At 37.2% G+C, this 15372-nt stretch overlaps 1 protein-coding gene across 2 annotated transcripts in view; it reads left to right on the top strand.

The window, feature by feature from the left end:
• The first annotated feature begins 6134 nt into the window (after positions 1-6134).
• Positions 6135-15372, top strand: part of RUNX1T1 (RUNX1 partner transcriptional co-repressor 1) — a 174899-nt gene continuing 165661 nt past the window's right edge. The window contains exons 1-2 of one of the 2 annotated variants that reach the window (XM_051970836.1): positions 6135-6223; positions 6684-6779. In XM_051970836.1, coding sequence (XP_051826796.1) covers positions 6752-6779 — 28 coding nt within the window. In that variant the 5' untranslated portion in view covers positions 6135-6223; positions 6684-6751. Of the gene's footprint in view, positions 6224-6683; positions 6780-12249; positions 15300-15372 lie in introns of those variants that run through there. The other variant, XM_051970839.1, reaches the window with a different exon arrangement.

Genomic DNA, 15372 nt, shown 5'->3' with positions numbered 1-15372 from the left:
TTTTGCTTTGTTATGCTAATATTTTGAAAAGAGAAATACATATGTATACATATAAAAGAAATCCATATACATACATTAAATACATATAAATAATAAAAGCATGGGGGGGGGGTTTAAAAGTGGTTTACTTAAAACAACAACAAAAATACTTGCTTCTTAATTTCATTATTTGTCCCAAAAAAAGTTTCAAATACGAGTTTAATATGCTAGCTGTGAGATCTTAGGTAAATTATTTTCTTTCTCTGGGCCTTTTCTGTGAAATAAGGGGAATAAAGTAGAAGTTCTCTAAGAACTTTTCCTGTCTTTATATTCAAAGAAAGGAAGCATAACATAGTGACTCAGTTATCCAGATTTATCTGTATGGTCATAGGCAAATGACAGTTCATAGGGTTTTAAAATCTGTAATAGAGGACTGAAAACACTTTTTCTACCTTCCTGAATTTTTGTGTTGCTCAGATAAATTAAGTGCATTGCAAATTTTTTTGTAATTCTGTTTTTCTTAAGGAGGTACGTTCTTAGAAAATAGACTTTAGTGATTTTCTGTGCAGGTGTGTCACCTTCTGGGACCCAGTTTGGGGTTTTATTGATAAAGATATTGGAGTGATTTGCCATTTTTTTCTCTAGCTCATTTTAAAGATGAGGAAATTGAGGCAAACATTGTTATGTCTTGCTCAGGGTCACACAGCCAGGAAATGTTTGCAGCCAGATTTGAAGTTGGGAAAATGAGTTTTCCTAACTTCAGGAAGACTGTATCCATTTTGCCACTCAGCTGCTTCAAGCTTTAATGCTACTCTTTTTTAAAGTAAGATGGGTGACAAATCTCATTGACATTGTTGGTATCTAAAGTGAAGGGTCCTTTGGTTAAACTATTTCCTCAAGCCAAGATATGATAGGAAAACTAGGCTGAATAACTCTTTGGTCATTATGTCTCAATACTGTTTTTCATGATAATGAAAACATTTGATGGCTAGACCTTTACTTCTCTGACATTTAGTTACTTTATCTAGAACATGGAAATAACAAGAGAACTTACTTCACAGGGCTATTTAAAGGTTGGATGGAATAATTCCTTTAAAGTTCTTTGTAAATATTAAAGTGACACATACAACATATATTACACATATACACACACACAAACACCCACATATATATATTCTAATAGAAGAAATGACATATATAGGAGACTGCCCTCTCCTTAAGGGCAGGAAGCCACTTGGCTTTTGTCCCACTTAGGTCTTTTGGACTTATTTTACTTTGGTCTTTTTTCAGCACCTAGCATGTAATAAATGAGCTTCAAAAATGTTTTTTTATTCATTTTTTAAAATTATATACACATATTATCTATTAAATTTATTATTTAAAGAAAGTACAGTAGAACTGTACAAAACAAATCCATTGCTGATTATGACTAACAGTAGTTTATATTTGCTATAGTTTCCTTGGCCAAAATTTCTTTCTCTTCCCACTGTTGTACAGGCAGCCAGTTGGCTCTTGTCTTTCTCCCCAGAGGTGGTTACACTACAGTGATGAAGTGATTTCTGTATGAAAAGACTTTATGAGGTGATGTGGGAATCATCAGGCTGAAGAGTGCTCTGTGGGGGCAAATTACCCTTTTTTAAGGATTAGGGGAAATGAGATGATTAAAATAGTATCCATGTATATCTTTTAAAGGGTGGGTTTAATGTGTATGCTTTAGATACATGTAGTTCCTACATAGCTAAAGGTCTGTTTTTCTAGGGATATTCTGTTCCCTTTTCTAAGTGGCAGTGCTGGAATATATAAATCCCATACAGTTACAGGGGAAAAAAAAAAACCCATGCAATATGCAAATTAAAATTAATTCTACTAATAAACAATTGTCTATTCATCTAAAATTCATTTGCATAGAATTTTGCCAAATTGCTTGTGGCTGTTAGTTTATTCATTCAAAGTGAGTGCAATACTTATCAAAGAAATGAAATTGATTTTATCAGCAACTAAACTGAAACATATAGATTGGCACTATTTGAACCATGATAACACTGATCACTGATCATAGCTTCATTCGTTTAAAATCTTGGTCATGTTGAAATCTCAAACTTCAAATAGTGGAGTAAGAAAACAAGTCAGTTCAATTAATAACAAAACCCCACAGTCAAACTGGTGTTATTTGTCCTTTTGTAAACAAAACATCTGGATAACTGGTTGATTTTTTTCCCCTTTTTCCCCCCATTGTCTTGGAATTGTGTAAACATTTCTAGTGACTTATCAGTACCTCATTATACTTGGCAAGAAGAAGAATAAGAAAAAAGCTCTATGAAAAGATAGATTCAAGAAACACAGACTATAAAATACATAGGATATTGATTTCTAGTGGGGAAAACATCACATTCTGTTCATATTATTTCAAATAAAAGGCAAAGGAGGAGGAGGAGGGGTAAAGGCATTCAGCATGATGTTAAGAATGAGCAGCTAGATAGGAAGATGTTCTCTTGGGAGTCACTATATCCATGCAACTGTTCTAAAAGAGCACATAAGGTAGTTCCTGATCTCTCTCTGTACATTATACATATACATATATAAAATAGAGATATATTTCATCGCCTATATTAGATGTGATCCTGAAAAATTGAGTATAAATGAACTTTGACCAATACAATCATATTTATATCCACCAAAGTAGCTTACTATTTGAAAGAACATGACAATGGATACTTTGATGAAATGATTATTTTGCCATATAATTTTTCCCATCTAATTTATTGATTTTTAAAAAGAGTATGGGTTTCCTATATCTGTTTTTCAAAAACTGGTCACATTAGCACACATGTGTAACCAATCCTCATAGACTCAGAGTGGAAAAAAGGTCTCAGAAGGACTGTCTGCAGTTAAATCATACCCAACAGCTCAGTGCCTGGATGTCAATAATGATTGTCAACTTTAGGGTAAGTTAATATTTACAAATTCAAGTACTTGTTTACTTTGATTACACTCTTAAGCATTTAGGATACACTTGGATTTTGTTAAATTTTATTCTATATCACTTGTACCATGCATAATCTAGTTTGCAGATTAAGATATGTTTAGAATTCATCATTCTATTCCACTTATTTTTGAGTTGTCACTTTATTCATAAATTTGTAAGCAACTTTAAGCATTCACATTTCAAAAAGTAATTTTAGAAATTTAAACCCTTAAAAAATCCAAAAAACAAACACATGTTTAAGAATTAGGTCTGGAAGGAATCTTCATTTCTAATGAATGTGATCAAATCATTATATTCAAATTCAACCTAATATGGGGAAACCCTATTATGTTATCCAACCAAACATTTATTTATAATATCTATAACTACTATAATTTGCTTCTATAACAAATTTGTTATAATTTTTAACTATTATAAATAATTGACCATGGAAAACTCTTTTGTCTAATATTGCATTTTTGCAGAATCAACTGAGAATATTAGGCAAAGTATACCTATTGTAGAAAAGTGTAATATAGGGGAAATGAATACAGTTTCCCAGGATATGGCTTATCATTTTTAAATATCAAGAACAATAATAAATCATATTTGCAAGAGCTGAATAAAGTGTTAATTGAGGCCTTTTCTCATTCTAGGCAACCAACAGAGCTTTCTCAAGGGGCAGATTATTACAGCTCACACCTCAATGCTAGTTTGAGCTGACATTGCCTAGAAGACATCTCTAAAAGTGTTAAGTACTTATTAACATCTTGTATAGGAATCCTTCTCCGTGAAATTGTTATAGGTAAACCATGCATCTCTAAAGAAGGCACTAAGCACTCATTTACTACTGTATAGGAGCCAGTGAACTAAGCAATTCTGAGAAATTTCCTACAAAGTGTAGTAAAATGCTGTATAAAGGGAAGGAATTCCATACATTAAGAACCAGAAAGATTTAATGTAAAGACAGTACTGTTTGTGAAGGGAGGGGCAATGATTACTGTGAGAAATGCTTTGAAAAAAATTTTTTTAATCAATCAAAAGCACATTTCTCCGTACTAACACATAAGGATCTCAGAATATATTCTGGCCCGATAAAGCAAGGTAGAATAAAGAAAAGTATAAACACTTGAAAAAAAAAAAAAAAGGCTATAGCTTTTTTAAAGGCTTAGGGATAGGAAGGGGGGAATTCCTGGTTATTTTTTTCTAGAAATGTGCCTTGCACAATGACTTGAAATGTAACAATGTAACAAAAACATTTCTTGGCATTAAATATAGCACTAATTTAAAATTTTTGATTTTTCCAAATAATTTTTCAGTAATGTATTTTAAAATATGAAGTTTCTATTGTAATTGCACAATCCTAGAATCAAAATTTATCTTACGTAAAATCATATATTAATGTGTACATTTCAGAATTTTATAAATGAATATTTTTAAATGGCTAGAATTCTTACTTTAAAATGCATTTTTACAACATATTGTATTTTTTTAAACAAATGTATTCATCCTGATGTTATTCCATTCTTTAAAAATCAGCATATGTACTCTAGGTATCATACAAATTTCATTAACTTTTTGTTTTCTGGGAAGATGGCAGAAAAAAAAAAGTTGGAAGTTTCAATTAACTTTGATTCCTTAAACTGAACAGCAGTGAGATTTGACATCATATTGCATTACAATAGAGTCTTCTAACACAGTAGACATTATTGTAATGCACATAATTTAGAACTTTACCATTTTAAGTTCTTCGGCAGTTCAGACTATGCAAATATCTTTGAACTGAAGGAATACTTTAATAATATAAAGCCATTACTTAATTCAAAAGTTGCTTAGGCATTTGCAACTTGAAAAAAAATCTGATATTCAAATTGAAAAGCAACTTAATATCAGATACTAGGATTTAACATTACAATTCATTAGTCCATTACAATTCATTAGTCTGATATCCCTAAGAGAGGGCAGAATGCACAATGATTGTTTTCTGTAAATGAATTGCTAAAAATTAGTAGAGCCAGTAAATGCTTGAGAACTGTTAAGCTGTATTATTTGACAAGAATGAAGCAGGGGTTCCACCCCCCAACATCAAGTATTTGGGGAACAGGTTTAAAAATTAATTACACTTACAAAAATTTTTTTTCTTCACATTTCACACTTTATTTTCTCTGTGCTCTCTATTTATGAGCCTCTGAGTCCATCTTAGGCAATTTTTCATTTAAAACCATGTTAGTAAAGAGCATATGATATTATTTCATCTTTATATCAATATAAACTACAAGTATAAGCTCTATCAGGAATAAGATACCCAAAAGTAACATTTCCAATTTTTCTTTAAAAAAATATTTCCAGTTGTTTCTATGCCATAATATATTAAAATGGATTTCCTTCGTACTAGATCATTGCAAGGCATTATCTGATTTTATCTGACTCACATATTAATGCCTATTATTCAAATATATTTTATTGTGTTTATTAATTTATATTCAAAATAGCTCGAATTTTCTTCCTAACTTGTGGTATGTGTGTGTGTGTGTGGGGGAGCGATTTCCCCAAAGTATCCAAATATTCTTTTCTTTTAAAAATTACATAAAGAAGAGGCCTTCCTTAATGGAGTACTACAGTAGAAGTGGAAAAACAAGGGTGGGGGGAAGAAAATGATAATTGTTTTCTCTAAGGCTATTATCTAATGCGAAAGCAAATAGTCAGTCAGACTGAAAATCAGCTAACAGAAGGGGATTAGATCTGAGAGTGGCTTGATTTCTAGCAGTGCTGTCTCTTCAGACAGTGATGAGATACAGGCAGAGAAGCCAGGAGCTCTCCAGATGGCTAGGGAAAGTGTTCGTCTTGGGTTACTGCAGGGCAGTCTGGACTCCTAACGCAGGCAGGCAGCCTGGGGAAGGCATCATTAGGGAGGCAAGTTCCATGTCCACCCTGTAAAAGAGAGAGAACGACTGAAAGACTAGGCAGACTGCCCAAGAGGGACTGTGCTCGCCTATTGTTAACATATACTTGACCCCTCTGACCTCCTCACGACACAGATGTCTCCTACCTCTATCACCTCCCACTGCTAGAAACCCTCCCCCACCCTGCACCTGGGTAGCGAAGCCGGGGCCGGCTGCTGGCAGTATGTTGTTTGACTTGAGAGGTGGCTGGGAGCTGAGGGAGCCAGACTGATACGTGGGAGCCTTCTGCGGGCAGAGCCGCGCAGATTGCATGGAGCTCCTTCTTCGAGGCAGACGCAAGGCAGCCCTTCAAATATATACATCGCCTTCCTAGAGAGTGAGAGGGGGAGAGAAAACGAGAAAGGGGGAGAGAGAGGAGAAAGACACACACACACATACAGAGAGAGAGAGAGAGAGAGAGAGAGAGAGAGAGAGAGAAAGAGAGAGAGAGAGAGAGAGAGCTTGTGACAGTAGCAGTTCCCTGCACTCCATATCACATTTGTCTGCAGCAACAACAACGAAAAGGAGGTGGGGGGTGGGGTGGAGAATCTCCCTCAGTAATTAGTTCTACGTGGAGACTTTGTTTTGCTCTTCGTCCTCGTCCCTTTCCTTTTTTGTACCAGAAATCTCTAAGCTGGTGCTGCTACTGAGCTCCAAACAGCTGGAGTTCTTCCCTGGGCTCGTTTGGTTTTGACGTGCGTGTGTGTGTGTGTGTGTGTGTGTGTGGACGTGGATACATACTCTGGACTGGCAAAGGAAGCTGCATTGCATTCCTCTCTCCCTCTCCCCTCCTGCAGTCTGGGCTATCCGCGTCTCCGCCTGGGAAGGACGGGAAGTTTTATTTGCAGCACACAGCCTGTGGCGAATGGTGGGAATCTCCGGCCCTTTGCAGTGTAAGTACGTACGCCTGAAGCTAGGCTCTTAGAGCCGGGAAGGGACTGGGGAGGACCGGGCCGGGGAGGGTATCTCGAAACCTGGAGATCTGGACCGAATGAAAGCACAGACAGGTAGGCGAACTGGTTGGGTGGAAGGAACCGCTATTATTCTTAGCACTATAATAACCCTAATGCTTTATTTGCCCTTTCTCCGTCTCCGGGGTTGGATTATTTAGCCCAGGCGATGCAAGGACTGGGATGCCTTGGGTGGCTAGAGAATCATACCAAGAGTGGAGGGTTGAGGATAATTCTAGTATAGGCTGCTTCATATAGAAACCTCACCAGTTGTTGTGTGTGTGGAAGGCTAGTATCAACTTCGCGAGTCAGCAAAATGTTATAGATGAGGAATATTTTCTGAAATTATTGGAAACATTTACTTATGATTTTTCCCCAAATTACAAGCACAAATAACGTATCTAAAAGGGGAGAACAAAACACTTTAAAAATAGCATTCCCTATTATATATTGGGCAGATAGCAAGAAAAAAGACTACTATATTAGTTAATTGCAGATGATTTGTTACTCATGGTTTACTATTATTATTCAAGAGTTAAAAAAAAAAGTAAAATAAGCTAAGGAAAATCCCCAACTTTGACGTTCCAGCTGTTTACAGTATGTACTTTGTGGTTAAGAAAATTGTCAATATTGAAATACTTTCAAATATCTTTATAACATTGTCTGGGGAGCCCTATGCCTTTTTTTTTTTTTTTTTTAATGGAAAACAAAACAAGACAAAAACCCAAACCCCGACTAACACGACTGGTAGTGTGACCACTCCGCACGAGATGCTGTTGACATTTCTCTGTTGCATCATCGTGAGAAAAGGCCGAGTCTGTGTGCCGTGTGCGTTTGCCTGGTCTTTGCATAGTGTAAAATAGACGAAAGGAGGGCAAGAGACTTCAGGTTCATCTTCTTTTCCCCCCCAAGCCCTTTCCACTTGCCCCTTTCATTCCACTCCGGACTCCTTTCTTCATATTTTACTTAGCAGCTGGCGGATAAGTCACTTTACCGCATCTCTTAAGTATAAAAGGTTTCTGGCATCTGAGTCAGCCTTGCAGAGCAGAACAAGTAGGAAAAGAGAATGTCCCCAGCTAATCTGGGTAGCCCCATTCGACCTTTTCCCGAAGGGCGCTCTGGTCTTACCACGCCGCAGACCTAGAGGGGCATGGTTCGGAAAACGATCTGGAGAAAGGGGATCGGTCAAGTCGTCTTGTTTGTACTGTCCCCTCTTTCTTCAGGCAGCGTCCCTTGCTGCTTTTCTGCTCTTAGCTAATGGTTTAGAAAGGGAGACTGTTAACGTCCCCTTAACTGTCCTTTCTGCGGGACTGCCCGGGATGGGGGATTATTCATTCGAACAAGATTACGTTTCTGACCCGGAGCAGCTTCTGCTCCCCCCTGGACTGTGGCGAGTCAGGTTTAGAATTTAGAAATCCGGAAAGAACCTTGGGAAGGATAGATAGCCCATGTGCTGAGATCCCGGGAAGTAGGATTTGCTCCCCGATTGCTATACTAAAAATAACCATCCTGTTATCCTTTTCCAAACCGGTCAGTTCTGGAACCCCTTGCCAGAGAACTTGTTACCAGTTTAGTGTTGGGAGCTGGGGAAGAAAAGACTGGGTGGGGAGGGGCTGGGATAGAGCAAAGCCCAGGGAACGGAAACCTTTTCTAATTCTGCATACTGTACTCATTTTATGGTCAAATCCATGCGATGAGTATTTGCCTGAGTTTCTTTTTTGGGGGGAGGGGCGGGTTTAACTTTAACTTAAAGCGCTTCTCAGTTTGGTATCTTTTGGGGAAGAAATCTACAAAACGTTAGGGCAAAGGGTATGTATATCCTGGATCGGGGCTGGCGGGGTGCCCTGCGAGCCTCGGAATGCATTCCTGGGGAGATGAGGCAGCAGGGAGGGAGAGGAAGGGGTAGGATTGAATGGGGGGGAAGAAAAGCTGTTCTAGCCAAACTTCATGTACTTAATATAACTCTGACCCTTTTAATTTTTAACATCTCTTCCCTTAATTAATCTGTTCAGGCCCTGGACTTAAATGGCTGTCCACAGCTGCTGCAAATTGATTTATCCCCTGATAAAGGTCGAGCTGCTGACCAAAGCAGTTTCCTTATGTGCAAACTAACTTGAAATCTGCTATGGAGGACATTCCCCACCCTCCTTCTTTTAAACAGCTGTACCATTTTGTTAAGGGCACTCCAGTGGTTTTTATCATCAGTTTTTGCTATAAATAAACTACCAGTATTGGAGAGAATACAAGAGTTAGAATGGGTGAGTTCACACTTAAAAGCCTACAAGATTATTCAGCTAGTCTAGGATAGATGGTCTTTTAGCATTGTGGCCCTCAGTTTTAGTTTCCTGAATAGTTTTACCTTGACCCTGTAAGTATTCTATTGTTGAATTTGTTCTGGTCCTTACCCCATCATTCCTTGAAAAAGTTCAATAAAAGTTTAGTGTGTGGCTACTGGTTCAGTTGGCCATCCTGAGAGTGAAGAGTCTGATAATGTTATTGCTGTGGTTTCTGGCTTTACAATTCAATTGTTTACTTTCTTCCACCCCCTCATGTTTAGTCATGCTTTAACTTTCTGGTGCTCTTAGATAATTGAGGTAAGGTGATTCTGATTTTTTAAAAAATGTAGTTGCCACCGGGCCTTGAAGATCTGTGACAGTCTTGAGAGTTTTATTCATGGAATGCAATTTGACTAAGGTATTTTCTATAGGCAAGGTAAATACAGAGGAAGTTTTTAAGTACATTGTTTTGTTTACTTGTACTATATTTAACATCTTTCTGGGGCTCTTAAATATATTTACACATATGTGCACTTAGAAGCCCTTTTAAGTATCTCTTTTATATTTAGTATGTAAAAATAGATTTTTTTTCTGGGTCTGAGAAGAAAACAACTGCATTTTAAATGTCTGTTTCAGCTTTAAGAATTTAATTTTAAATCTTGTAGGCAATGTTTTCACTTGATGCACTAAATGGTCTCCAAATCTAGTCTTTTATAATTTATATTCATTACAAATAATGGGAGGGGAAAAAACAATCTAGTATTGTTTTAATGCCTAGGGAACTCTAAGGCTAAACAAAGAGTTTTTGAGATTGGACTCTTGATCTCCCTCAAACTTTCTTTGGCTAGTTGTAATAGCAATTTCCAATAATCATTTAGTTTTAAATACTTAAAAAGGCTTACTCTAGAAGAAGCATACTATCAATAGCTTGAATACTGTGGTGTCAAGTCAGGTCATTGGCGACTGCATGAGCTGAGACTACTCAATGGCCTTTAGTTTTAAAATGATTTGTGAGATTTTGTTAGAAATAAAATAGTAACTACAATAGGCTTATTTGATCAACATTTTTCTTTCCCCCCTTTTCCCCTCCAAATAAATAAGATAATGGAAATTGTTCTTTCACATAATAGGTTCAATGTTTATAAATAGAAGTTTAGCTTAAGTAAGCTTTAAAAAAAAAATTAAATGGCAAAAGGGGGAGCATGATGGGAAGAAAATGCCTCCACCTGGAATGCTGGTCAGTGGCTTGTCAGTTCTGGACATTCTCCTCTGTCAAATCCTGTTTCTCACTTCTTTGATATGAGCATCAGCTGACAGGCACTGAATGCAAAGCCCGCTTCATTGAGGCTCTGGGCAGGCAGCCTAGCAAGCAAAGCATTCTGAAAAAAACTGGCACCTGCAGGATTTGCATGTGGAGAAACAAGTCAGTTTTCATCTTGCTGGAGTTCTTTACTGTAATTTATGTAAGCCGAATGAGAGTAGATATTAATATGTTACAGTTTGGGATTTTTAAAATGTTCTTTGTGCTACTAGTCATCCTGAAGTGAGTCATAGCGGAAACTGAGGAAGGTGCACTTGATTTTGGTTAATTATTTTAGCAGTGCATATATGAAACTAGTATCTTCCTTTTGTAGTTTGCTTATTTGAAAAAATAGATTTTCAGACTCCAGGTAATTTTAATCATTATTCATACTTAAAGGAGAATTAAGCACTTAAAATAAATTTGAAAAAATGAGGCTTTGAAAGTTAGAGGGCTCAATAACCAGCTAATATGTAAATGTATATATATACCTACATGACTATGAACTCCTTGTTTCCAAACTTCAATAACTAGATAGAAAAATTCTCTAAATATATAAGCAAAAAAATTACTTGGATTCTTGTCTTTTTTTGATAATAAAAGAAGTGCATAACTCTCAACATAACTTATCGATGTTAAAAAACAAAAAAAAAATACCTTTGTGAATCCAAAGGGATCAGCCCCTGATGAACAATTTAACTTCAAAAAATGGTCATAATCTGAAAAGAAATTTTCCATTCTTACTTTGTTCACTGTGGATAAAAGTTCTTAAATAATGTTTAAAGAACAGTGGACATTTTATTAAAATAAACATTAGTTCAGTTTAATGGAGGTAATTGTAAGTGATAAGAGCAGAGCAGGTTATCTCTGTGTTGTTTAAACAGAAGCAGCTCCTTTGCACCGGTTCCAGTGGCCATCTGTAGGGGAGAAGGGCTTGCACCTGTCTGTCCACACTAATTATAGATTAGGGCCAAAGAAATGAAATTCGAGGAGGTTTTCAGCTAATGAAATCCATACTGATTTTATTGTAAATGTGTTTTATGTAAAGAGGGTGATGGCTGAGTTGTCAGCAGATAAATTGCTATGTAGCTGCTAGAGACTTTTTTTTTTTTAAAGTAGGATGCTGTTGCATTAACAAAGATGAGGAAGGAGCAAAAGATACACCATTCAAAATTTTTCTGTAAAAACAACAATCAACTTCTCCATCCATTTGATTCACATCTATAGTCACAGTTCAATTTGGAATCAGTATTATTGGGCTAGTGTGTCATTTGATGATCTTGTAGAGGCAGAATTAAGCATTAATGTTTAAAATGCCAAAAGTTACACATGAAGTAGAGGAAGAAAATGTAGGTTTTGTTTGAATTTTGATGATTAAAACATTAGAAATATTCCCCCCCCCCCCATTTTGGTTTCATATACATGGGATATTAGAGTGAAATGAGTGAGGAATGCATTCTGCAATAAAAGGTCACATGAATGTCTACCACATCTGTTTATAGTAATTATGAACATAATTAACATAAGAATTACAAATGAAGTAATGACAAGCTGAGCAATGAGATATTATGCTATAATGGTCATATGTTGGAATTCTCACATTATAGCACACTGGAATTCACATAGTCAACGCAAAAAAGAAAATGCTAGATTTTTATCTATTTTAATGCTTCAAAACTTATCTGCCTGGGACAGATGGACGCCTTCCTTTATGTAGGAAGGTGGCCCATTATTAAGAGAGAGCCAGCTGAAATTAAGATTTCTAGCCTCCAGTCTGGACTTTGAGACAGCTGTGATTATAGAACACCACTTATGGCATATATTTATGCTATGATTATTTTATTACTATATTACTTTATTTTAAAGTTTGAATCTTTTGTAGCTAATGGTTTGTTCTAGAGAGTATTCTGTATTCCCATTTGAGATTTAGTTGATATTTCTACAATTGGAAATCATAAGCCAGTGACTACATACCAGTGGAAACATCTTCACTATGCCTTTACAAAAGAATTTATTTAACATGGTTGATTTTATGCAGTTGTCCTCATATCTTCAGTAATTTTAGGTGTATACCATCCTTTAGTTTATGAACATAAAAGGGCCACTAACATTGATTTTACAGCATCTACAGAGAACATGTTATGGAAAAAAAAATTATGGTATTTGTAAATTGAGTCTAGTAACTAGGAATTTTTTTTCCTACTCTTGCATATGGTTTATGGATGTTAGTTATGTAGTATCTATTCCAAACTGGTTTTACTAAAATATTACTTTAAGACAGAAATGTACATGATTGTGTCTGGTTAGTTCTCAATATGACTTTCAGTAGCAGCTAGAGAAGGGGTGAAAGGTGACCTTTTGTGAAAGTAGGAATGATACCCTAGAAATCTGGTATTAAATTGAAAACATGTAAGAGTGACAGATTTTCATTCCTTTAAGAGCCCACCAGCTTTTGTAAGGTATTCTGCCCAAATGGTTAGCTTCTTAGTAATGCATCTCCCTTCCTCCTTCCCTCCCCCCCCTTCCCCCTCCTTTTTAAACTATTGCACCAGGTCACTTTTTTGAAGAATTAAGAAATATTACCTTGTTCATGTCTCAGTGATACCAAGAGGTTTTCACATTATTGGATTACTGGAGGATTTGTGACAGGCCCCTTTTTATCTGACATTCATTGCATTGACAAGATTTTCACACATGCCCTTCCCCCATCCATGCTTCTGCTTTTCACTTTGTATTACATATCAAATTTCCCTTAATTCTTTTCTGGAGGTGGGGGTGGGGAGAGAGAAAACCTACCACTAGTGTGTACACACATACACACACACACATACACACACACACACACACACACACACAACTGTCTGTTTTAGCTAAGTAACTAGAAAGGATTGTTTGGCTAAATAATACCTGTCTTTGCACTCTACTTTCCAAGGTGATCTTCTGTATTTTTATTCCCCTCCCTTTTCAGTTCAATATGGTTAAAATCAACTGTCTTGTTATAGCACAACTTTCAGAGTAACTGGATTCAAAAGTATGCAGCACATTGGAGATCCCACTTATCTTCCTGCTTAGTGAGAGCTTCTGAATCAAAGCTCTCCTGCTTTAAAATCTGACACATTACCTCCCCCATGCCTCCCCTCCCCCAAATATTACCAGCCCTTACTCCCTTCGCTGCACACCATTAATGCTTCTGATCAGGTGTTCCAAATTCCTGATGGATGCATTTAAAAGGAAAAGGGAAGCCTAAGGGGGATTCCCCGGGGTACCTTTCTTTTGACCCTTTTTGGGGAAGGTGAACCCTAGCCCTGTAGAATGCTTAAGTAGCTCTAGAATGTTTTGCAATTCTTGGGCCCGGGGCTGATTATGGGAAATCTGAGAGGTCTCCCGCCCCAGTTAATATTTTGAGCTTAAAATTCCTATCACTAATAAATCCAAACTTCAAAAATACAAAAAAAAAAAAAAAAAAAAAAAAACCCTATTCCCTAGATTCTTGCTTAGACCCATTGAATTAAATACCTACTATGTGCAAGGCCCATTCTAAATCTTAGATTTATGATAGTGACCTAAAAAGTCACTTTAGTAACTGAAAGAGAAAATGATTTGGCTTATTCTGGTGATATAGGTAATAAACTAGAGAGTGCTGGAGCAAGCAAGAGAGTTGGGCTGAGTGGAGCAACGTGATTTATTTCCTATGTATGTTGGACATTATGGAAGAGAGGGATGGACCAGTAAAAAAAGAGGGACAGAAATTTCCATTTAGGGTCAGTTAGGAAAATTGGATTTTATGAATAGAAATATGTAAATTTTAAAAAGCATTCATTATGTGCATTCATTCTATGTGTCACTTTTGTAATGTATATATGTATAAATAACTACACATCTATATATAAAGAAATGTAGACCTTTATTTATGAGACAGAGGTTTGACTAGACTGGTTTTAAATTGTGACTAAATGTGAAAAAAAAACAAAACAAAAAAACGAGTGTAGTGAAAAGAAAAGTTGATGTGGAATCCCATAACTTGTGGTAGATTCTAGCTACATGAACTTGGACAGTTCACTTCACCTTAGTAAGCCTCTTGTTTCCTCATCTGTAAAATGGGGAGGGGAGGGGAAAGGATTTTTATTTCCAGGGCTTTTTTTCTAGCTCTGATTTCTAAAACGAAAGGTTTCTTTGGCATGCGTCTCCAAACAATATCCCATGTTCCATTTTAGGACAAAAGATTTCTTCTTATCTGGGCCAAGAGGGGAAATCTCATGGAATAGGTTTGACTTCCCCTTCCTGCAGAGGTGTTTAGGGCACGCAGTGACAGGTTTCTGAATGGCCAGGGACAATGTGCCCTTGGCTGGCCATGTCCCCTGGATATCCTTTGCTAGGAAGAAGGCAGCTGGATGGAGTGTTCTTGCCCACTCTCACCTCCCACCCTTACCCATCCCCCTGGCATTTTTTTCCTCTTTCACTAGGCTCTTTCCCTCCCTTTTCCCCCTGTTTCCCTTTTTTTTAATTTCCCTCCTTTCCCTACTCCATCTCTATCTTCCTTTCCTCCCTCTCTCCCCTCTCAGTCTCACACACACCCTCTGTTTATTTTCCTGCCTCCATCTGGGCCCTGCTGATATTGTAATCACCCTGATGCACATTGCCTTCCCCCCTCTCTCTCACTCACACACTCACTCACACACAATGTGCCATCCTGACAAGGCTTTTACTTCAGATAAGCTTCGATGTGTGTTTAATGAATACAAAGCCGGGGCCAGGCTGCTGCTGCTGCTGCTGCTACTGCTACTGCTGCTGCTGCTACTGCTACTACTGCTACTGCTGCTGCTTCTGCTACTGCCGCCGCCTCTGCTGCCTCCATAGCCACCTCTGCTCCTGTACTCCTGCCAGAAGGTAATCTCTGTGAAGAGGGGAGGGGAGAGCAAGGGGAAGGAGGAGTGGGAATGAGGGAGGGAAGGAAAAAAAA

This window comes from Antechinus flavipes, chromosome 1, assembly GCF_016432865.1.
Source record: "Antechinus flavipes isolate AdamAnt ecotype Samford, QLD, Australia chromosome 1, AdamAnt_v2, whole genome shotgun sequence".
NCBI lineage: Eukaryota > Metazoa > Chordata > Mammalia > Dasyuromorphia > Dasyuridae > Antechinus > Antechinus flavipes.
The sequence above is the reverse complement of the archived record's forward strand: the minus strand, read 5'-3'. Positions and strand labels throughout refer to the sequence as shown.